Here is a 24,467-nt window from a genome sequence, read left to right on the forward strand (position 1 = left end):
AGTATCTCAACATTGTTTTAGTCTTATGCAGTTTGTTTTGCTTCAAAGTGTTTAATTCCATTTTTTTTTACAAATTAACATCTGAATTATTCACTGAGTTTTTTTACCCTATAAAAAGTTTACCAGTTTCCTTTTTTGTGACGTCACGCATAAATTATCTTCTCCACGTTGGCCATTTTAAAGCAGTCTGGCACCAATCGCCTGGGTGTAAAAATCATTGACTGCGTTTCATACATACATATTTCTAAGGCTTGCGCTTTGGGAACCATACATTTGTCGTTTAACGGAATTTGCAATCCATTGGATGAACTCTATGGTAAGGGTGGACTCTGCGTCTCTGCAGAAGTGCTGCTTTTTTGCACAAAGTTTAAATTTGCTTTCATTCTTACATGTTTTTGTTTATAGATTGAGTCATAGTGTGTGCTTGTAGTTGGTTTTGTGGGTAATTTTCCCTTGTTTTTTCAGTAGCATCGAAAATAAAGTAGCCTACGTACTACCACCAGCAGTACAGCCTACAGGCACAGTCAGCACTGCATGTGTGCTGCACTGAGTACCACTAGCATGACCAGTGCCAGTGCCACTTTAAGGTCATGCTATTTGGCGTCGACAACTGCTGTTTACAAAGCGTCAACAAGTTATTCAAGCATATTTATGCAAAATAATTAAACATTATAATATGTATAATATTAACTGGTCATCTCCATGTCATATTCACTAGGGCCTATGTAAAAATGATATTTGAGTGTGGAAATTTGAGCAACAAAGTCAGTTTTGCTCGTCTGCTTGTACTACTAAACCGGCTGCCATCTTGTTTTCTCATGGACGACAGAGAAAAGACATGAAAGAAAAATGGCAGCCCCTATACATCACGAAAAATTTTCATTTTCCTGTGTGAATCTGGATTAAAATACCCTGTTTTTCTTACACAGTAGAACATGTTAGAGTCTGTAAAATATGATAAACCACTTTGAAACCATTAGAGGATACTTTTAAGTTATTGACGCTTTGTTGACGCTACCTATGTGTGTTGATGCTAAATAGCACGACCCCCCACGACGATGATAGAAAGGCATTGTGGGAAGGAAAGAGATTTAGTGTTCAGTGCCTTTCTACCATTGTGCAAAATCACCCATGCAGTATTTGCAATAAGGTTTATGACGTTCTGAATGATGGTAGGCCAAGGCCTAAACCATAAACCCCCATGACACGTCACAGTCAGCTGCCATACAGTGGTCATTGTAGGCCCCTTGGAAAAAACCTCTGGATTTCTGAATGTTGAATAGTCTTCAGTTGTGTATATTTTGCCAGTACCGTACTGGTGTGCATATGCAGTTAATCCCTGGAACTATGGGGCTTGTTGTTCCATCTCTTTGATCCCTGTCGAAAGCAGCAGTTTTGTGCTATAGACCACATTGCTTGGAGAGGCAAAACGATGATCCCTACAGTTCTAGGCCTAGGGGTTTCTGCATTATGCAGTGGAGACTTAAGACATTTTTACTGTGAAATATTTATGCTTATGCTATATATTGCCATTACCGGTATATTTTCCCTGTTATATTTACCATTATATGTTACAGTTATGTTTATGTGTTTCCATAATGAGAGTGCCCATATTTCCTTCCACAGATGTCTCGGTTACCACTATGTCTACTGCTCTGCATGGCTACAGCCCACCTGAGGCTCAGCCATGCATTCTATGTACCCGGCGTCGCTCCTGTGGAGTTCAGCGAAAGAGAAGAAGTGGAGATCAAGGTACGTCCACTGCCTTGTCGTAGGCCATCTATCTGTTAGGCCTGTGGATTGCCCCAATTGCGTATTGTCATCAATGATATAAAGTCGTAGCCGTTGCAAAACTGTTCCACAGTCCTGAGTCATGGCATTCCTGAGTCGTGGCATTGGATATGTGCAGTCTAGGAAAAGTTCAAATAACTATACCACTTTTCAACTACGGGCCAATGTTGTTATTATTAATCATTTTCTCTGGTAATGACACCAAGGATTCCTCAAATGCACTGTAGTCACTGTTTTCTCAGAAGCCTGAAGAAACCTGTAGAGAAGAGACAATAGGAAGCATTTAACAGTTTAAGTGGTGGGAGGAAACCCTAGGGAAATATTGTGGGTAAAACCCACGGAATCAGGTAGGGACTGAAAACTCAATCCACATGTGGACCGGGGCGGGATTCGAACACGGACCACAGAGGTGAAAGGCGAGGAACAAACCACTAGACGCCAGCCTAACTCCCCAAATTTTGCAAGGTACCTGGGATTTATTTTGTGCACAGGGCGTCATGGGAAACCAACTGGTGGTAGACACAAGGCCCGTTTCACATGTGTGTGAATAGATGTCACAGGCATACAGCTTCCTCTGATAAGCTAAATTTGCTTGTTTTTTATTACTTCCTTTGTATGCCAATACAAATTTGAAGACACCATGCCCTGTCTAGTGCATCTACTTGTATGACTTTGCACTAGTCCAGTTACTAAGTGCAGTAAGCAAAATCCTGCTTTCTTTACGGTAGAAAGTAAAGATACCTCAAGCTCTGTATAAAATTTGCAGCAAGCTGAACTGTGCTGTCTAGAGTCAAAAGTTTTCCTAAGTGCAAGGTATCGACAATTCCGAGGAGACACCATTCCTGCCAGGCCATAGCACATGTCTTAACGTGAGCGTGTGGGTGCACTTGGGCAAGTCACAATACTCTGTTGGTCAGAGAGGAATGCAACGAGGACGTTGCCACCTGCATGCGGACAGGATGGCCTCACATTAATGGCTTCTAATTTTTTTCGCTGTATTTTGTCTACATATACATTAAGTCGTCTCTCTTTCCACATCAGGGAGTGAAGCTAACGTCAACCAAAACACAGCTTCCTTACGAGTACTACACGATAGGCATCTGTCCGCCCTCACTGGACAAAATAATTTACAAATCAGAGAACCTTGGCGAGGTTTTGCGTGGGGATCGTATCGTCAATACGTTGTACAAGGTAAATAGATTTCTTATGTCAGTCGTGACCACCGTTGTGCTAAAATACACAAAATATCACACTCCTGTTTTGCTGTTTATTAATGTTAATTTTTAAAGAAATAGTCCACCAAACTTTGTGTAAATGTTGGGCGTGATCTGCAGGATCAGCCGAACGTTGTGCAACTGGTCAATCTTATTCCAGACTTTGTCAATGTTTCTGCCATCAGCCAATCACCTTTTCCCCTCTAATCGGTGATTGCGGAAGGCTGTTTCAGAAAAGGGAAGCCAATTCAGAGATTTCGCACAGTATTCGCCAATCATGCTGAGTGATAGGGCGGCGGTGCATATCAGCTGACCACGGCCAGCAAAGACATTTGCACACTGTGAAAGGCTTTCTCGTGCTGTGCGAAGTTTCTACAGTTCATATTAAAAATGGGCTGCATCTACATCTTGTGTATTACTTGTCAAAACAAGTCCCAGAGGTCTGTTCACGCATGGCTAACTGCTACAAGAAAATGGTTATGACCTTTTGCGCTTTGGGTCAGAAATTAGGAAACGCGGTATTGCTACAAAGGGACAGTACCATGACAGCTTGAACACAATAATTTGTAATGCATGCTGATGTGTTGCAAAGATGTGAACCCTAACCCTACATAATACTACAAATTATTACTTGTAGTAAAATGTAGTACTCAGCACTGTCGCTTGTCAGAGGACATGACTTTATTGTTCTGTGAAGCCATAAGATACAATAGAAAAGACAATGTACCATACAGTGCTGTGGCACTATGAATGCATGGCTTTATTGTTCTCTGTACAAGTAACAATGGAAGTAACCTAGCCAGAAGTAGTAATTTGTAGCGCTAGGTCCTTCAGGCTCAGGCTATTACTTAGTATTTTGTAGTACTGTGTAGTGTAAGCCAAACAATATGCTTGGCAGTTAGGGTTAATATTCCTTGAGAGAACAAGCATGTCAATCAGTTGTTATTGGAGGCTTGCGTTGTCAGGATTCGGCTAAGATAACTTTTTGGTTGTCTCCAAGGTGCCGATGAAGCAAAACAAGCCATGTCATGTATTATGTAATGTCAAATATACCAAAGACCAAGCCAAGATGGTTGCTGATCGCATCAAAGAGGACTACAGCGTTCACTTGTAAGTAGAGCAAAGAAATTATCCAAACCCTAACTCCTACAGTTTTAGCTAAGAACCTTCCTAAATCCTTCAAAATCCTTCCCTCTGTAGGAAACCAATGGAGCATTCCTCATACTGTCAAGAAACTCCTTACACCAGTTAAACTAACATTGACTGGCTTCTATCTTCTTAATCCTACAAAAGCCTTAGAAAACCTCCACTGCCTTTCTCAATCTTACAAAATCCTCAAAGACCTCCAAATGGATTTCAAAAGATATAGGAAGGTAGGGTCAGCTTTCTAACCTCAGCAGTTTAAGAATTTGAAGGGCAAAAATGGCACTGTTGGAATGTGAACTAATAGCATGAGAGGGTTACTTCCCTACAATCAATTTAAGTTTTGCAATGATACGACCCATCTTCTATAAAAAAAAAAAACGGTTTTCTCAAGTTTTGCTGCATTAATGTCAAGTGTTGGGAACTGCATCGTGGTTACCCAAGGGACCTAACAGAGACCACATTTGAAGTACGTTGAAGCAATGCAGAGTGTCCAAATGTTTGCGCCGAGTTTACAACTCAAGAGAACTGTGAACGATTTTGAGGAGGTATTTATACTGTAAGAAGGGTTACTCTGAAAGGTGTCAAAAAGTATGCACTTTTACCTTATGGGCAAGATCATTTAAACGCTTTTTGAAATCTTTGACTATGGTAAAGATTATCAGGCTTGATACCACAAAAACCCCTTTACATCTACTGCAGAATCGCAGATAATTTGCCGGCTGCGACCGAAGTAAGAGCCAAGACGGAGGAAGAGCCGGCGCAGTATGCACACGGCTACAAGCTGGGCTACATGGTGGACAAAGTGGTAAGCCCAGTCTCGACATTCTCCTTGCATACTGATCACAGTTTGATGTATGAAAAACTTTTCCAAGCCCTAGTGTGCTTGAATGGTAAAGATTAAATGTTGGAGACCTAGTTTGCCTACTATTTGTACAGGGTGCCAAATTTTCCAAACTTCTTCGCTTCACCGTAGTTTGGTGTCGGATTTTGCCACATTGCCCCATTAGGTGCTAAGTGTCTGAATAAGTTTGGGGTCTACCCCTTATGCAACATTGATCAGTGTATTGATTGCTTACAGGTGGCCTTGTTTCTTTCAGCCGTAGCCTTGAATAACACGAATCTGTGGGAAGTTGATGCAGCCGCTAGCTAGTAGCTTAGCATAGACCTAATGTGTTATACCTAGCAGCCACAGCATTTAGCCCGAGCCTCTCAAAGCCAGCATGCAGTCCAGTCTGCCACATGGGACCATCTGATACATGATAAAATTTGCCCCAAAGCAGACATTAGCATATTCTATTGATCTATGGCAACAGGTGTTTTTCTCATCTTGCAGGACACAGCTGGGTTGTCTGCCGGTCCACATTGGTCAATACTGAATGCTCATGTTCATGCCTCATGTGCACCATGGATAAAAATTAATTGGCAAGCAGAGAGAAAAAAAAGTCCATCAAAAGATAAATCGAAACATCATTGATGCGAGAAATGATTAATTAATCAAAATGATTGATTAATCATAAGCCTGCTGGCCCTGTGCTTAGAACCAATTTTACATTCTCTTAAATTTTCCAGGGGAGTGGGGCCCATATTGTGTGGAGTGAACCATTTTCACTTCTGCAAACTCTTTCTAGTTGGATTTGGTTACCAATTATCATATTATAATACGGAACGACGTCTTTATATTTGCAGCCGTACATCAATAACCATCTGATCATGAACATGAAATACCACACGGTGCCGGGTGAGAACGGAGAGAGGTGGGTTGTGTTATGTGGGTTTAAGAAAAGTGTGAATGGATGTTGGAAAATCCGCAGAGAGAAACAATTTATTTTCTCCCTGCATTCGCAGATATCAGCAAAAAAGATTTGGAATATATCGGCTAGCCTCAAACATTTTTTGGAATTGAAGAGTTTCTGCTGATTTTAGTCACATGACTGGTGGCTATCAGACCTATAGAGTCTCCTAAATAGTTCGAATCCTTTGGCCAGGGAACCAGCCTATTCCCAAAGGGCATCCAACCACTCTCAAAGCAAGGAGACTGAGCTCTGCCTCCCCAATCGTACAACATCCTTGAAAGAAAGAGAATCTTGGACTGTTAGAGCCAATGCCAACTGGTACATTCCATTCTCATTGACAAATTTCAATTGTGGCATTTCTTGATCCATCTCAGCGACAGCTACAGAGTCATCAGCTTTGACGTGGCTGTCCGGAGCGTAGAGAACGGTCAGATTACCCAAGGCAAGGACGACATCTGCGTCTTCAAGGAGAAGAAAGATGGCGAGACCGTCCCTGTCCAACCCTTCGTCGGTGACAGTAAGTTTAGGTTTTTTGTCGCTGTATTTTATAAAGGAATCAGACATGCAGCTTAGTGGAAAGCTCTTGCAACCTTGAATTGCAGGGTTTTGGGTTCGAACCTGGCAATGGGGCGCATGTTGTGACCTTGGGCAAGGAACTTTACCCCAACACGCCTCTCTCCGCCCAGGAGTATAAATGTATACTTCTGAGGGCAGATGTGGTAACTGTGGTTGATTACTCCTTGTAGCAACCGAAATGGTCACACTGAGAGGGGACCAAGGGGGAAGACCCCCTCCCCCGGGGGTGGTAGGTGTGCACCGTATCCAAGGGATCATTGCCTGTTGAGGTACAGTTATCAAAATTTCCCTTTGCAGAGGAAACAGAGATAACATTCTCCTACGAGGTGAACTGGCAGGAAAGCAACATCAAATGGGCATCACGCTGGGACACCTACCTCAACATGACCGATGTACAGATCCACTGGTTCTCCATTATCAACTCCCTGGTCGTGGTGTTCTTCCTCGCAGGTGAGGCAGCGTGCCGATCCCCACCCTGGTTTCCCTTGGCTTTCCCTGTACCCTACCAAGTCCCCCGCTGTGCAGGAAACCAATGGCACATTATTTACCCCATTAACTTTTAAACAGGCATCATTCCGTACGTAAAATAACAGTGGCTTGGCTCTACCATCCTCAATCCTTCTGAGTTCTCCTAAATTGTCATGGTGGATTTTGAGGGATCTTGAAGGTTAGAGTTGGTACAACAGTTGGTAGAGCTTAGTTTGTGAAGCACCTGTTCTTGAGGTCCTGAGTTGGAATTCTACCCTTGCCAGTTATTGTTTTTCCCCTCCAAAAATAATTGCCTTGTTGGTCACAGGTTTCATTTATCAAGACAGAACCTCATCGAAGATCTTCTCGTTTGTTGAATAGTTTTCAAGGTTCGGGCGGTCGTTTTTACGCAAAACAGTCGTTCCTAGAATTTTTTTTTTTTTCGTTCTGCTAAAAAGGTATATTGACCATGATCATGATCCGAACTCTGAGAAGAGACATCGCACGCTACAACAAGGATGAAGATGTGGTGAGATTGTGTTCTTTTCGTATCACATAAATGACTCATAAAAATGGGTTGTAAGAGGTTATTGGCAAGTTAAACTGAGACTTCTAAGGTACTTATGTCAGGAACGTTACTAAATCATAATTATTTTCAGAGCAGCAATCCAGAGATATAGATACTTTCCACTTGAACTTTTTAATGAGCAGCGAGTCTGGTACCCAGAAGGTTTTCATGGTCATGAGAAATCTTGAGAAAATCCAGGGGGAAAAGTTGTCCTGGAAAGTTTCGATAACATCCTGGAAAATGTGGGGTGTCGTGGAATCCTGTTGTCAGGTAAAAAGTCGTGAAGAAGTCAGTAATCAAGATCATGCTAGGGTTAATGTATCTGATAGGCTGCTTTTAGTCCTTGAAAGTCATGGAATTTGCTTTTCTGATTTCTGTGGGAACCTGGCGCTCAGCTGAAGCTCAGTTCTGAAGCGTTTGATTGGCATTTATTATATTTCACTTGGTGCATGACCCCAATGGTCTCATGCAGTTTCAGAAGTTTATTACTTAGCCTAAAAGTTGAGTGCTCGCTAAAGAGTGGCTTCTTTTATCTCTAACCGCATCGCAGGAAGACACAATGGAAGAAACCGGTTGGAAACTGGTTCACGGCGACGTCTTCAGACCGCCCAAGGCAAAGCAGCTTCTCGCTGCTCTGGCAGGGACCGGTGTTCAGATCTTCGTCATGTCTGTCATCACCATCAGTAAGCTGCAACCGAATGACATGGCTAGGACTCCAAATAATGCACGTCTGTGGGAAAAGCAGCAAGCTGCTAGCTGGCCACTTCCAGAGATGTGTGCATTATTTGCTGCCGTAGCCCAATTACGGAGAGGCAGTCTAAAAATACTTACATCAGGGCGTTGTTCCAGATGACAGCGTTTGTTCTCATTCTTTGACTTCGTTTTGAGTTCAACAGTTATTTTCAAGACTTTCATTGTTGGCACGTACCAACATATGCTGTGATTGGACAATGGGGTGATCCGTCCTCTACAAGGCATCCAGGAATGAGTAGTTTGAAATCGCCATGCTCAGATTTGAGGAGCAGCCCTTTTAATAGTTTTTCTTTCCTTCAAACCCTGCCCGTTGGTCGATTAGTGATGGCAGCGTGTGTAACCTTAATCACTCAGAGTGTGACATTGTTTTGTCTCGACAGGTTTTGCTATGTTTGGGATGTTGTCGCCTAGCAACCGAGGAGCCCTCCTTAGCGCTGCACTTTTCCTCTTTGTCTTTATGGGGTAAGACCAAACCTGCGGTATTTAGGTCAAACAGTTTTTTCAATCACTGATCTTGCTCTTTTCCAAAAGTAGATTCCACATTTCTAAATTTTATTATGTTGACTACCAACTAGGAGTGTATTCGTAGTCACAGGTGTAGATGTAATTACGCGTGCCAGTCAACGTGTTAAGAGGTTGATCTGTTCAAGTTTTGCTGCATTTTTGCTGTTTGTTCCAAAAAAAAACATGTTCAGGATTTACTCTGTTGACTCTCGAGAGAACCCATGCCTTGTTAGCAACCGAAAGCCCTGAAAAATGACAGAGGTTCATTGCTGATTTTGTTTTGTAGATCTTGTACTCTCACCCCTGTTAAGGCAAGTGCAAAGTTTAAGTTACACTTGTCCAAACTGGAACTGTTTTGCTTTTTGTCACCTGCAGGGTTTTTGCAGGGTTTTTCTCTGGTCGTCTCTACAAGACGATGAAAGGGACCCAATGGATGCAGTCGGCCCTCATGGTGAGTTTGTCTTGTCGTTCTGTTACTATTCATGAATAGTGGCCCCCGCTAATGGCAGCAACATTGTGATGACCAGTGTATGGATCTACTGGTCTGTGACAGTCATTCTGTATAGAACTTAACCACAGTGCTTTCCACCATTAAAGGGGGCCATTGAAAATGCGCAGTTTAATGTCTATGCAGTCTGCAGGGCCAATTTCATAGCACTGCTTAAGCGAAAAATTTGTTTAAGTGTGAAAAAGCCTTGCTTGACAAATCAGGTTACCAGCCAGAACTTCTTGTGATGTATATTGTTTTGGAATGGTATTTACCTGTCTTTTGGTTAGCATGACAATCACACAGAGTTGGAGCTGGTAACCTTTGTTTATTAAGCAAGGTTTTTTTTTTGTGCTTAAGCAAATTTTGTGCTTAAGCAGCAAATTGGCCCCAGTCTGGATCATCGTCAGTCCTCGCAAGTTTTCCTTTTTAAGCTGGGACTACGCTAGAGTACTTTTTGTTGTGTGTCACTCTCCATGCATTCTACCAAATCCTCAACTGTGTATGGAATTGCATGTAGAGAGAGTTGCGACATCTTCAGAATTGAAGCCATTTTGGGTCCATAGTCTACCACAAAAGTATATGCTCCATTGGCATATTGGACATGCTTTTGTTCAAATAACAGTCAGTTGTCCAACTCTGATCAGTCTTTCACAATCCCCACACACAACAGCCAACAATTTTTGGACACAAAATGGTGTCATGTCACAACTGTTTCTATATACAGGTCTCCTATTTAGGACATATTAGAAAATTGGTTGTGCTTTCAAGGGGCATTCAATGCCACTTATAAAATACTACTGGCTGGGCTCCACCTTCTTCAGTCCTACAAAATCCTCCAAAACCTCAACTGTGTATCGAATTGCATGTAGAGAAGTGGACTCTAAACGATCTAGGAAGATTGGTTAAGAGTTTTACAGGGACAGGTTTTGATCTGCCGTCGCCTTCCTTCTCCAGACGGGCCTGCTCTACCCAGGAATCATGTTTAGCTGCATGTTCCTGCTGAACTTCTTCATCTGGGGCAAGCATTCGTCCGGCGCGGTGCCGTTCAGCACTATGATAGCCCTAGTGTGCATGTGGAACGGGATCTCGGTGCCGCTGGTCATTTTGGGCCACTACTTTGGCTACCGAAAGCAGGTAAGATGAGTAGCCACCGAATTCCTTGAAGAAGTTGGCCAGTTAGTCCCTTGGTGATATTACTCTTGATGGTTGATATGTTTCAGTAAATATTCATTGGGCTTAAGAGCTACACCTAGAGTCGTAAGATTTTAAAGTCATTTGCACAATGTCCAGACTCAACAAAAACTTGCAGAAATTGGTTGCTGGATCTCGTTCAGATTTTTGTGAACAAAATTCAGTAAACTACATTTGCAAATATGGATCAGCTGCGTACTTTGGTGTTTGAGTCTCAAATCCCGTGGTGTTGCTGTTGATGAAAGGCCTTTTCTGATTTGTTGATAGCCATACTCCCATCCTGTGAGGACCAATCAGATCCCTCGTCAAGTTCCAGAGCAAGTCTGGTACCTCAACCCATTGCTAAGGTATGGCCTGCCTTAGTTTCTTTAGATACTTTAATATTTTCTACAGTTGATATTACCGTACCGTACCACAAAGTTTTGAGTTAAAATTCCCAATAAAAAATTGTCGTGAGTTGTGAAAAGTCAGGAATCATACAAATTGTAAATAATGTGTCTTAATACAGATTTCTCAATGAAAATGTTGCTGCTCAAATATACCATTTTTATTATAAACTGAGAATAGGCAACTCTGTTTTAAATAAACATTGAGCCAACCTTTATCACACAAAGTCGGCTTGTTATTACAATTTGATTTGTTTGATTTTTTTATGCTTTGAAGCAATTCATTTGTTGATTTTTCTCCTCACTGTATTCAATGTAATAATACAGTGACTAACCAACTGATCTGATCTGATCTTTTATTATCAAATCAATCAATTGTGGCACCCTGATGGCAGGCATCCTTCTGTTTATTCACTGTCTTCATCGTGCTCTTTATCAGTAAATTCAAATCCAATCAGTTATTTGCAGCACTGTGGTGGTTGGCGTCCTTCCGTTTGGTTTTATCATCATACAGCGTTTTATGGATCAAATCAAATCATTCAAATCTTAATCAATTGTAGCACTCTGATGGCTGGCATCCTTCCATTTGGTGCTGTCTTCATTGAGCTTTTCTTCATTCTCACGGTAAGTCACTCCAGGAATGTTCAACCCATTACATTTTCTCTTGTACCTTTGCATGGCATGTTTTTATGCTGTCCTTTCAGGAGGTTTTTACTGATCTCTATGGGTCGTTTTGACACCAATTTTATGAAAATTTGACATAGCGTTCTCGACAAATGTCTATTTTTCCCAAGACGGGTAAGCCCAGAATCGTTGAACTGTAGAGTGGAATTTTAACCCTCCTATGCTGAAGTCACTCTTTGGGTCAGTTGGTAAGCTGCACAAAGGAGCACAGCTGTGTTGTGTTGTGCACTGCACTGACTGTCCCTCACAGGAATATCAGATTGCACTTTTGTGCTGCCCAACAACTGTGCTTCACTGTTTCATGTGCATCATTGTGCAGTAAACCAACTGCAGTGAAGAGGACTGCACAAAAGACCCTGTGTCATCTTCTGCTGACCACCAACTTAATGCACTTTGAAGCTGTGCATATTTGTGCTCCATATAGAAAACAGAAGAGTGACTCTGGGCATTCATGCATATTTGTGCTGTGAAACCATAAGAGGCTTAAATAACCATTACAATGAAACTCTTTGTTGGATCGAATTGAAACTTCACAAATGTGCTCATAATGTCTTTTGCGTGCATGTCAGATTTCGAAAAGATTGGTCATCCGAGATCCGAAAGGGACAGAATATTGCCTCAAACGTGTTTTTCTGTTTCTCTTTTGCTCAATCCAGGATTGCATTTCAAGCTTTGCACTGTCAAATAAATCCTTTTCAACTTGTTCCTATTTCTGGCAGGCAATTTGGGAGAACCAGTTCTACTATCTGTTTGGGTTCTTGTTTGTCGTGTTTGTCATCCTTATCATCTCCTGCGCCCAGATCTCCATAGTGATGGTCTACTTTCAGCTCTGTGGCGAGGTAAGCAGATCCGAAAAACTAGCTGAGAATGTGAGCTCTTGGTTGTGGCAGAAAATGGCACAGCTGTACCAAGGTCACTGGAAATGTTTTAAGTTGTATAAGTTAACAATTTGTGAAATTCTAGAATGCAGGTAAACCGACCTTCTCTGCTGGTCTTTAGTTACAAAATCTCAAGACTTAGAATGTGTTATTTTTGTTTTTTAATAGAGATGCAGAGAATGCAACAATTTCATGAAATGTGAGAACAAAATGTTCTAGACAATTTCTACATTGGTAACACATGGAGGATTGACAAATCTTAAAGTGTGTCTTTGTCTTAAGGTTTTTGCTGTACTGTATCAGCAGAACAGCATGTATGGTGAAGCGTCCTCGGATGTAGATGGCATTTCAGTCTCTCCAGGTTTCAGTGTATATGTTCCCAAATGGTGGATTTAATCGCTCGCATTTTTATATGTTGTAAGTGGGAGAGTCACTTAGCCCTAACCCCCTAGGCCCTTTTGCTAGGAACCCTCCCCAATCCTCCAAAATCTCCCAATTTCGGGGGTGAAAAAATTGGATTCTCCCTCAATCGTCCACAATTTCTTCAAATGTTACCTGCCTCAATCCTTCAAAATGCTCCAGCAATTCCTGTCATTATGTTGAGGCTGTGTGAATGGCATTCTTGAGCAGTGCGGTTGATTAAAAAGAAATATCGGGCTGAATTTATGCATGACTAAGCAAAAACAACACAAGGTCTAACTCACAACCTACATCCATGGCATCCTTCGCAATAAGTCATGCACTTTTGCCATTCACCCTCAATCCTCCAAAACTGCCCGATTTGAGGATTGAGGAGGGTCAGGGTTAATCCTAGCCCTGAAAAGTGACATTATGTGTGTGTGTTTTTTTTTTTTTCAGGATTACCACTGGTGGTGGCGATCATTCCTCGTGTCCGGGGGGTCAGCATTCTATGTATTTATGTACTCTGTTTTCTACTTTGTAACCAAGGTAAATCCTCCCATTTTTTATAAGCTTCTGAAATGGAATGAAAGCGTAGATATTTGGGCAGCCTGAAGAAGTAAAGTGAGATTTTGGCAAAGGTTTTGCAGGGCGCCAATTTCCTTGTATTGTTTGCTGATTTTGCATATGGTCTGTTGTCATAGCAGATATCAGCCTAAGGAAATGTGGTGAAAAATCCTGCGTTCATATTTTGCAAAGGACATATTCTGTCCTTGAAAAAGGGTTTAGGTTCTCCGTGGAATAATCTAGATGTCAGGTGGTTATTAAAAAAAGATGAAATATCGGGCGGGCTTGGTCCAAATTTTGAACACTCCTAATCCAACATTCCATGGCTGGAAGCACTTAAATACTTAAAGAACACTGCCTATTTGGTGCTGAAATAGTGAAAAATCAGTTCAACCACTATGTTTCAAGGACTATTGTTGTTCCATGTCTACTGTTGTTTTTTGACCACTGTTGTTCTATGACCACTGTTGTTCTATGACCACTGTTGTTCCATGACCACTGTTGTTCCATGACCACTGTTGTTCCGTGACCACTGTTGTTCCATGACCAGTGTTGTTCCATGACCACTGTTGTTCCATGACCACTTTTGTTCCATGACCACTGTTGTTCCATGACCACTTTTGTTCCATGACCACTGTTGTTCTATGACCACTGTTGTTCCATGACCACTGTTGTTCCATGTCCACTGTTGTTCTATGACCACTGTTGTTCCATGACCACTGTTGTTCCGTGACCAATGTTTTTCCGTGACCACTGTTGTTCCATGACCCGTGTTGTTCCATGACCACTGATGTTCCATGACCACTGTTGTTCCATGACCACTGTTGTTCCATGACCACTGTTGTTCTATGACCACTGTTGTTCCATGTGCACTGTTGTTCTATGACCACTGTTTTTCACGGACCACTGTTTTTCAAGGACCACTGAGTTTCTGTCTTTCTTTTTTCCTTCTCTCCTCCTAGTTGGATATTACCCAGTTCGTTCCCGCCCTCCTGTATTTTGGCTACACCTTCATGATGGTCCTAACCTTTTGGATCATCACTGGGACGATGGGCTTCTATGCCGCCTACTGGTTCATCGTTAAAATATACGGCGCTGTCAAGATTGATTGACGTGACAAGAACGGTAACATGGTCAAACGTGGTATTGGGCCACCAGGCTACCCGTCATAAGATAGATATTTCTTTTTTTGGAAAAAATGTGTTGGTATTGGATGTGGGTAGACTTTTTTTAACAGTTCCTTAACCGATTTGGCTGTCTCTACCATTTTATGTCCAGAGTTCAAATGATAAGTTTGTCGTTTTATTTTTTGGAATCGGAATTGAACTTTGTTTCAGAGACAAGGCCTATTTATTACCTCTGAACGTCTGTGCTCCATTCAGCAAAAATTTAATAACGTCTCCATGGACACGGATGCAGTTTTCCTTCAGTTTTAGGGAAAAGGAGAAACATGGCCTGAAGTTGTCATGTGATTTTAGTCCGTAATTCTCGGTGTAAACCAATATAATTTGCCAAGAACAATTTTAGAGTCTGCAGCATTACAGCATTGGAAATATTAAATTTTGTACTAGGTTTTGGAAACAAAGATCCGGTTGAGTTCGTGCGTAAATTGGGACTTTTCCAGAATTTCCCCATCAATTATCAGCAGCTGAGCCCAATGCGAACACAAGGCTTAAACATCTGGGCCACCTCTGTATTGTAGCCACCTCGGTACAGGGGCACCTGTTGGCAACAATCTCTCATCTACATGTCTCTAGCTGTATGTGCTTTTTACTGTAGATTCATTTTGCTTCGTGGTGCAAGGGGGCCTGTTTTTGGTAGGCTGCTTTTAAGAGAATAGTTTTGTACTTAAATAGAGGTGTAATTCCCAACCATTGCCAGCCAAAATAGTCAAATTTTGACATTAAAATCCACACAACACGGACAGTGGTGCTGTCCACAGCTCTTTCATTGCATATGTAATATGCCATTTGCCAGGTGGTATTTGCGTGTGGTATTCCTGCATAGAATTAGACACTGTGGTGAGTTCTTGGACGTTTTTTAAAGAGCTTAGTTCAATGACAAGATTCGTGTCTTCAAGAAGTCTCGTACCTCTGGTTCTGATTTTGCTCTCTGCCCATTCTCCAAGACATCAGAAAAGATCAACTCCTTTTAAGTAGACTTGTAATAGTCTTTCCTTGACCCTAAATTTGTTGCAGATAACTGTTTGGGGTTTCGCGTTAATCTACAACATAGTGTGGTCTTTTTGTGAGTTAAAAGTTGAGCCTCTTGGTCCAGCCCGAAGTTTTGACAATCAGAACTGTGGCCTTTGCCAAAGGGTTTTTGGTATCAAAGGTCAAATGTTAAATAGTGAAGCAAACCAATGGGAGTGACATGGTATATATTGAACAGAGGTTTGCATCAGTTTTGATGGCCTCTATTTTCCTTTTTTTTTTTAACCCAATTTTTTTTTTATTCTTTGATTGTTAATCACTTTTATGAGTTGTAGAATTTTGTTTGTCAATAGTATGTGAGTGGGTGTAAAAATCTCTGTAAAGATCAAGTGTCACATTCACATGACTGTTTGGAATTATTCCGAAAGCCACATTTGTTTATTTACATGCTTAATATCAACTACCAGCAAAAATGTGTAATTTTTCAGTGATACACGAGTTTCAACTAATTAAATGACAGGGTAATGTGATTTGTACTTTCAAAAGAATTCGAAATTCCTGAATGTAACAACTGTGGCTTCATTAAGAATTGTTTGTTTTTCGGACAAGAGGTTCCAAACAGTCAGGTGTACTTCTAAAAAATTAATTTTCTTTTGTTTAAAGACTATAAAAGTATCCGATTCGTAAGTGAATTCGTCACAAAGGAGGACGAGCCAAGGTTTGCCGGCTCCCATTGGACGATCACTGAAGTTGCACGTTAACTTCCGGTTCCATGGTTCCATGTAAACGGTGATCAGTGCATATGACTCTATGCACAGTGCATGTGCAGAGGGCGTGGTTTAAACTGAAGTGACGCCACACTTAAGAACTGGATTGGTTATATTAATAGTTTTTGGATATTTTTGAAACTAACTGAAAATTTATCAGCCATTCAGAATCTGTGGCTCAGATTTACTACTCATTGCAGAACTTTTCCATGATTCCGTCTCGGTACTTTTCAGGAAACATGCATATTTGTTTACAATACTATCGGACATGTTTATTGATGTACCAGTCAATTAACAAAATAGTGGTAGTTTAAAAAAAAAAGTCATGCTATAAATTTAAAAGATTACCAGAAGTTATTTCAAACATTAGAAAGTCATATATTGTTCTGAAATTTCAGATGTACCCTCGCCATTTCCCTTTTCAGCAGAAAGCTATATTACAAGTTCCGCTTTGAACGTCGGCATCGAGTTCATAGTCCCAGAGACCACGCGTGCTTTCAACAATGTGTTTTCACCCATTCCCAATATGCTGTTTGCTTGGATGTTGTTTATGGCATGTACGCGCATTTCAAAGTCACACATTTGCCTCATTTTGTTCGCACGAGGTGCAGCTGGTCATTCTTCTTGTAAATAAGATCTTCATGAGCATTTTTATTTCTGGTAGGTTTTGATTTGGTAAATCCTTTGCCGGCTGTAGTGTTCCGTATTAACCCATGTGTACAAGAAAATAAAAATCTATTCTGAAACACTGAGATCTTGCCATCACTGCACTGTTTATCTGAAGAGGTATAAGACTTGGTTACAGTCCAATTTCCTAAAGAAGTAGACATAAGATGTCAGGTTGCATGGTGGCACAGTGATGTGTCACAGAAAGGCATGGGCTCTGAAGCCCGTCTTCAATACGGGCGATTCAGTTTGCTACGCGTCGGCCAATCACAACGTGCGAAATCTGATGACCCTTTCCAAACGCGCATTGGGTCGACAGATTTCGCGCCCTGCGATTGGCCGACGCGTGGCAAACTCTTGGAGGCGTACTATTGTGAATCGCCCTTTTATGCCAACGAAACCTTGCATTACCCCAAGTGCTCAAACCAACGAACAATCCCTCCAGATAAATATGTATTCTTGAGAACAAAGTAACTCATAAACTATAAAGTACATGAATATACGATTACATTGTTATCGAAATCAAATAGCTTCTAAATGGACTTCATTAAGAAATAACACGAATGGGCTTCTTGTCTGTCCTCTGTCTAAATTTTTTTAGAAATCTGTCAGTAAACAAATGCTATATCCTGAAATTATTGTTTAATAGAATATACGTAAATCAAATGTTGCAGTGCGAAAGTAATATAATGTACACAAGACGTCAAGAAATTATTAAAAATGTAGGCTTACTTCTCAGTAAATTCCTGAATCAAACGCGAGACCGACTGCCTTGTAAAAGACTTTGTTAAATATGGAGAATTTTTTCGTCTTCTCTTTTTATTGGTTCTGCCTGTTTACCGTTATACCATGGCCGCTTTTGTCTTTTCGTCTAAATCTCAACTTTCGTTTGGTTGAGTTTAAACAAAATTGAAGAAAATGGATACTTGCTCATAAAGTATCTCTGAAATCAGCATTTGCCACATCTGTGGCACAGTTTATATGTGGCAAGTCTCGTTTCATATTCCCGTTCCAAAAGTTCACAGACTTTTTTTGAGGGGAGGGGGCTAGGTGTTACTGAATATCCCTCGTTTTATGCTGGAAGGCAGACAGTATCATGTGACTGGCGCTTCTTCAAGGCAATCCGGAAACCTCCGATCGTCCTGATAGGGTCCGAACTCTCTGCTTTCAGGGAGGGCGGTTTCTCCCCCGGAGGGCATTGAAGGGAAAAGTGCTTCAAAATGCCACCCAGGTACAAGAACAGCCCCATGGTCGCCAGCTGCTTGCCCAAGCAGAAACGAGGCCCGATGGAGAACGGCAAGAAGTGCTCCGGTATGAACACTTTGCCTCCTTCGTCCAAGAAATGCTCTGCGTGGCAATCAAATAAATAAGCCTATATATGTAGAATGTTTTGCGCATGACGTACACTTATGAATATCATTATTAGTGAAATAAGAATAGGGGGTGGAGCAATGGATCCTTGACGTCAGAAACATGCATATTCATTACTCACTCCAGTTGCGCTCGACCTATCCGGTTGAAGTTTCAAGGCTTGTCCCGCAAACGAAAGTTTGCATTGGTCGAAAGTTATGGCATGAACAACACTAACAAGCGTTTGGTTTCCATACCTGGTCGGAAGTTGTTTGGATCTTTCCAGTTTTCTGGATCGTGATGCACCCACCACAGATTACACAGAACGGTTGTGCCTTGTGGGATGTCATAGTCTCCCAGCCTGTGTAAGGCAAATCAGTCGAATTATTGTTCACAATCCACAAGGCAGCTTTCAGGATAGGAAGGTGTACATGTACATGCGTTTTGTAAATGATGACGTGTACAAATTATGAAGAGCTAGCCGCAGAACCAACCAATGAACGAGTTGCCTCATTACTTTCTTAAGCTGATCAATCTCCGGATGCAATTGGCTGAATGTTGGTGAATAATTATTGCAAATCACTTACTTTGTGTCGCATGTGGTCACGTGTGGACCATTCAGAGACGAGAATGAGCTGTGACGTAATGTCTCAAGCACCGTGGCTTCGAGATACGGAAGCCTTGAGCGGTCACCCCAAGTCGGCAAGCCAGCGGGGACGTTGTTGTCTATCTCGGCTTGCAGTCGTTTCTGTACCTGAAATCAAAAGCCCGGAAAATAAAAGAAAAAAATCCATAGAAGGAGCGAGGATTTAAAAACTCAAGGCTCACATTAACAAGTAAGGCTTATAAAGTGAAGATCTTCACCTCTGGATAATGGATCAAATAGGCCAACGCCCATCTCAGGGTTTGGAAAGTTGACTCAAAACCGCCCGCAAATATCTCCCACATTGACATCACCACTTGGTCCTCCGTCATGGTGACGTCATCGCTTGCGCCATTATTCCGATTGGCACTGTCTTGTACGGACTTCAGAAAGGCATCGGTGATGTCCCGGATGTTATCGGGTCGGAAGGTGGCCACGTGGTCCTCGTACTGCGCTTGGAGAATGGAGTCACGTGTCTTGATGAGCTCCTGAATTGTGCGCATGCGTTTTGATGGGAATATCTGAAAGTAAGGACGATCGGTCTGTTGAGTAGTGACTTAGGCGACTCCTAAGTGCTGCTTTTTGTTCCGAAACATACTTTCCTTGCACAGTGAAGAACGCTTCTGTATATGAAGTATGTTGATAATGCAATAATTGCTTGAACCTGTGCTTTTTTATACGATTGTTTTCCAAGCTCCAAATAACACCTGTGAAAGACCGTACATTTTGTATTAATTAAGTAAGTAGCTGTGCAGAGTTAAGTCAAACCGACTAGAAGTCACTGACGGCAGAAACGCATTCGCCGCCGAACAGTTTGACGAAATACTCCAAGGTCGGCGAACGAGCGCAAGAAGTAAAGTGACTTCCCCGAACAGGTCATCGGAGTACATGAGCAAGGATTTGGTGACGCGAATTCCTTCACAAACGACTGACAAGGCTGATGATCACCCATCAACCGGCTCTTCGCCAACTGACGACCAAACAAGGGGTAACCACAATGGGTATTTTTTTGTACCTGGTTCATTCACTCAGGTGATTCCAATGAGAGTACTGGGGCACACCAAGGACCTTTGGATATTTGGGTGTTAGTAAAGTGCACTGCACTTTTTGCCGATGGGGGATTTTCTTGGGCTCAGAGTTTCACGTGACTGACGGTCAGCGTCAAGGGTCAAGAAAAGCCTGCAGCACCGTGGCAGATTCTGGGGGAAACATTTTCCTCTTTGCAAAGTTGTCTATTTTTGCTTTCTTCTCTTTGAAATTGCTTTAATCCGTAACGAAGTAATCAAATTTCGACGAATGAAAATTTCCCCTCTTAATGTTTTAGTTCTTTCTCAGAATAAAAGCAATGAGCAAGCCTCTTTTCGAGATAATTCTGTACAGTATTTTTAATTTCTCTTCTCGTATACGTTTTTCCTTGTTGTTCACCGATATCGTTCTTAAATTTTTAATCTTTTGAGAACTTTCCCACCCACGTACGAAGATTTTCTCTTCGCCAAGGAGCCACCCATCTTTTGGGCGGGCTGAAGAGATCAATACACGGCAGGGGTGTTACCATAATGACCGCGTCAAGACCAATTGTCCCTGGTAATCGAGTCTCATCATCCCTTTTTAATGGCTCTCCCGCACCGGGTAATAAACTATAATTAGGCCTCTATGACAATCAATATCATAATAGTGTTGAGGGGTAAGTCGATGCCGAGGCCTTGAGGAGAATTTAAGAGTAAGTTCTGGAGACATTTAGTCCCTCTGATAGGGGGCAAATGAAAGTGCAGGAAAAAACCGCGTGACCGTTGACCCGTGCTTAACTCTACTCACAAAATCGAGGCACTGTTTTCGATCGACGGAAATTTTCAAACAGACATTGTCAATAGTTTAGTTGTAACAAAGTTCCAGTTTAAATTTATTCAATTCCAGTTCATATCAGTCCACCAAGAACCCATTTTAAAGACACATTTGGGGAGACTTAACTCCAGTTCGATTTAAAATCGGTCAAACATTTAGTTCTGCTTAAAAAAGGGTTAATAGAAAACTAATATTTCGCTTCGTGTGCCAGTAGTCATTAACTGTCAGGCAGATCTGTAAACTACTGATAGAATGATACAATTTGAATTAAACTGGCCTTTTGAAAAACAATATTGCTTGTTAACACCACTTCTTTGGTTGTGCAACAGATAGGCCTAAATGACGACTCGACAAGATTTGAAAGTTAAGTGTTTCAAAATATTTTCCGTCTCAAATTCATGTCTTTTCAACAATGTTTGCAAAAGCTGGTTGTCACTGTTGCCAAACTAACCTTCAAAAACGGGAACAGATCCAACGGATGACCCGGCTTGAACAGTTCCTTCAGTTTATGATTAGCCGAGACGAAAGCTTTCATCTCGGCATCGTCCGGACCGTAGCGACAGCCAAAGGTCAAGCTGCAGACGGTGTTGATGAGAGCCACGGTCAACGTTTCGCTCGGATCTATTGGACGTCCATCGGAGGCTGCCATATCGGACACCGCGCCAGACACTTCTTGCAAGATGGTTTTTTCAGCGATGGAGCGGCCGCGCACTCCTCCGCTAAAAATAAAGGAGACGTAAGCTGGTATTGAAGTGTTTAATTACATAACGATAATGTTGGATTCCAAACCTCACTTTTTTAATGTTGTTTATAACATTTACGCATAATTTTTCACAATTTTCCAGTCAAACAATTGCATTACTGGAGAAAGTTCTATACACGAACATTACTTTACATCCTGTGCACAGCGTTTTTTAAGTAAACGTTTCAGTTTTATTTCTGCTGAATTTAACCTTTAAGGACATTGTTATCACTGATGGTTATCACTGAGGAAAATTAGTGATGTCTGTATGTATGGGGCTCTTATACACTCTGGAAATTAAAACTTTCCGAAATTTTAAGATGGATCAATAATATCTTAAAATTCTGAAAGATTTTCTTTTCTATTCATATTTGCGTCTTACAAAAATATCGGCCGATGATAAATTGAAAACAGTGGGTCTGGTAATTATATTATATAAAACTTCAAAGAATGCAGCGATCTTTTCAACTCAGTAATTTTTCGAAGTATTGGTTCACATCCTTTTGGAAAGAAATTTTAGAAAAAAAACAGAATTAAATATCGTGACTGAACACAGTTTCAAATGCCTTTCTAAAATCTTAAATTATTTGTGTATTGTGCATAACTTATTGTATCATCCCGTCTGTTGGTTCAACTTTGAAACTTAGCCCTTATTTGGATCGATGAAAAATCATTTCATATCAAAAAAATTAATTATATTAATCCTGTGTGTGTAAGAATACGTAACAAAACATGCGTCTGTCTTCGTATTTTGGAAAAGGTCGTTATTCACTTTTTCCAACTACGTCTGCACTGTTTGATTAAGAGGACTCATTTGAGGGTGGGAACTTTCCACCTTTGTTAAGCGGGAGCATTGAAATAAAATCTCTTACAAAGTTGTCCAAAAACTGCATTAGAGAACGGCACAATTTCACACACCTTTGCTGTAGGATCATGCGTAAGGCGGACGCAGCATCCTTACGATGTCCTCTCCAAGCCGGCCCATAATCCGAGAAGGCAATTCCGCAGTTTTTCCTGGTCAGTAGGCTAAGGGAGAACATGTAGGGCCGGCCGGCGAAGTCCACCGACCGCCTGACGAAAGCGTCACGGATCGCCCGCGAGCTACTCAGGACTACGAATTCCTTGCCGCACGCCTGCAGGCCGAACACGTCCCCGTGTGTGGCGCCCAGCTCTCGGAGCGCGACACACAGCGGCCGCCCGTCGCCGAGGAACACGGCCAGGTTGCCCAAGAGGGGAAGCCCGGTGGGACGCGGCGGGAAATTTCGCCTGCGCTCGGAGCGCCTACAACCGTAACGACTTATTAGAAGACGGCAGATAAGAAAGAACGTAACAAATATCAGGATCTCTGTCATCATGACCTACTGGTGTCTTTCTGCTGCAATTCGTTGTTTTTATCGTGCAAACCATCCAACAAGATCTGGTAAAGTCTACTCGATTCTTATAATTATGCAAACCAGCCAACAAGATCTGCTAACAAGCTTAGCACAACTTCTGTAGCACCAGTCCGCAAAAAGGTTTACTCGAAAAGATCTGATCTAATTCTACACAGCGCCAAAGACAATCATCAGTTTCTTATTCAGTTGGCGCATCGATCACCACCAGCAAAAGTGACTGAAAAAGTGCAGGGGCACTTGTTTGTCCAAGAAAACAAGAACTGTAATTATCTAGGAGAGCTTTGTGTTTGTCAAGGGGAGAAAAAGACGGCCCTGGTTTATGTTGGTCATCGCGTGCATTCCTTCAGCGAACCCCTTTTGTCAATTTGCGTTTCCTTTTACACCAGGGTATGAAACGAATTTCGGGTAGCACCTGATGATGGGGCCGAGAAGGCCTCCGATTGGCCGAATCAAAAAATTCGATCGGTATGCGACCTTTCCCCGCGTCAGAAAGTTTGAGTGATAGCGGTGTGGCGGCGTTAGCTGGGGCCAGACGGGCTGCTTGAGGGCCCGGGGCCCTTCTTCAAGGATGGGACAATGGGAGGTAGCCTTCATTCCGAGATTCCTTTTGGGAATCTTCTTTGCCTGAAGTGGCCATTTGGATGCTAATCTAGTCAAAGCACTGAAAGTACAGTGAACTCCAACTTGTTAACTCTCCATTCGTGCCGAGAGGAACTCGCAGTCTGTAGCCGATTTGAGCCGAAATAAAACACCATATCATCGTACAATAAAATATTATTTCAAAGAAATCTGTGTTAGCCTACTAATTTCCAACAAACCAGTTGATTCAGCCAACCAGTCGTCGGTGAAGCGTTTACGTCTCTAGAGACTTTTCACAAACATGCAAGAATTCGGGTTCAGCAAATCGTTTTTGCAAAACCAATCACTACTATATTCTAGAAAACATATTTTCGGCGCTCTACCTTGCAAGTCCAAACATCCCCACCCTGAAATTCGAAATATAACTCAAGCTTACACGGAGTACAACTCTGGAATCAAACGTAAAATCAAACCCCAGAAAGTTTTGACAAAATGTTCTTTGTCTATTTTACTTGGACCTAAATTTCTTTACACATGTATTTGATGGCGAGTAATTTCTAGAAACAGTCGGTCAGCGACAATTTCTTTCTAAAAGAGAGAAAAAACTAAATACTTTTTGGCCGAATAAAACCCTTTGTCATCTGTTTTCTCTCCAAAATTAATGAGTTTCGCGTTTAACCTCGGTTGAATAAAACCCGATTCCTCCCAGAGCAATTATTCACCTAGCTACACCACATCACAATAACTGACGACCTTCTGTTCATCTCCCTCAAGGAGATAATGAAGCGCTTTCCCCCCCCCCCCCCCAAAAAAAAGAAAAAAAACTTGAGGGAAAGATGTTTGCCGGGACCCTTCCAACCACTTACATGTTTCATTGATTGGTAATTACAAAACGGTGTTACCTTCCAAACACAAGGACGAAA

General features: G+C 41.8%; 2 protein-coding genes across 2 annotated transcripts; one reads left to right on the plus strand and one right to left on the minus strand.

Annotated features, from left to right (window-relative positions):
• The first annotated feature begins 159 nt into the window (after window positions 1–159).
• On the plus strand, window positions 160–17,080 carry tm9sf4 (transmembrane 9 superfamily member 4). The gene is made up of 18 exons (XM_022233866.2): window positions 160–316; window positions 1,627–1,752; window positions 2,833–2,982; window positions 4,006–4,115; window positions 4,851–4,956; window positions 5,838–5,905; window positions 6,319–6,461; window positions 6,818–6,970; window positions 7,447–7,517; window positions 8,107–8,239; window positions 8,690–8,771; window positions 9,189–9,264; window positions 10,258–10,437; window positions 10,762–10,841; window positions 11,441–11,504; window positions 12,284–12,403; window positions 13,301–13,390; window positions 14,371–17,080. Exons 1-18 carry the CDS (start codon window positions 305–307, stop codon window positions 14,518–14,520), a joined length of 1,914 nt encoding a protein of 637 aa, XP_022089558.1. The 5' UTR covers window positions 160–304; the 3' UTR covers window positions 14,521–17,080.
• Window positions 17,081–17,082: 2 nt separating this feature from the next.
• On the minus strand, window positions 17,083–23,234 carry LOC110978789 (steroid 17-alpha-hydroxylase/17,20 lyase-like). The gene is made up of 6 exons (XM_022234071.2): window positions 22,490–23,234; window positions 21,281–21,548; window positions 19,209–19,508; window positions 18,932–19,098; window positions 18,602–18,705; window positions 17,083–18,341 (listed from the first exon to the last, which is right to left on the minus strand). Exons 1-6 carry the CDS (start codon window positions 22,924–22,926, stop codon window positions 18,067–18,069), a joined length of 1,551 nt encoding a protein of 516 aa, XP_022089763.2. The 5' UTR covers window positions 22,927–23,234; the 3' UTR covers window positions 17,083–18,066.
• Window positions 23,235–24,467: the final 1,233 nt, after the last annotated feature.

This window comes from Acanthaster planci, linkage group LG18 (assembly GCF_054643075.1).
Source record: "Acanthaster planci isolate LZ-2023a linkage group LG18, COTS_SCS, whole genome shotgun sequence".
Lineage (NCBI taxonomy): Eukaryota > Metazoa > Echinodermata > Asteroidea > Valvatida > Acanthasteridae > Acanthaster > Acanthaster planci.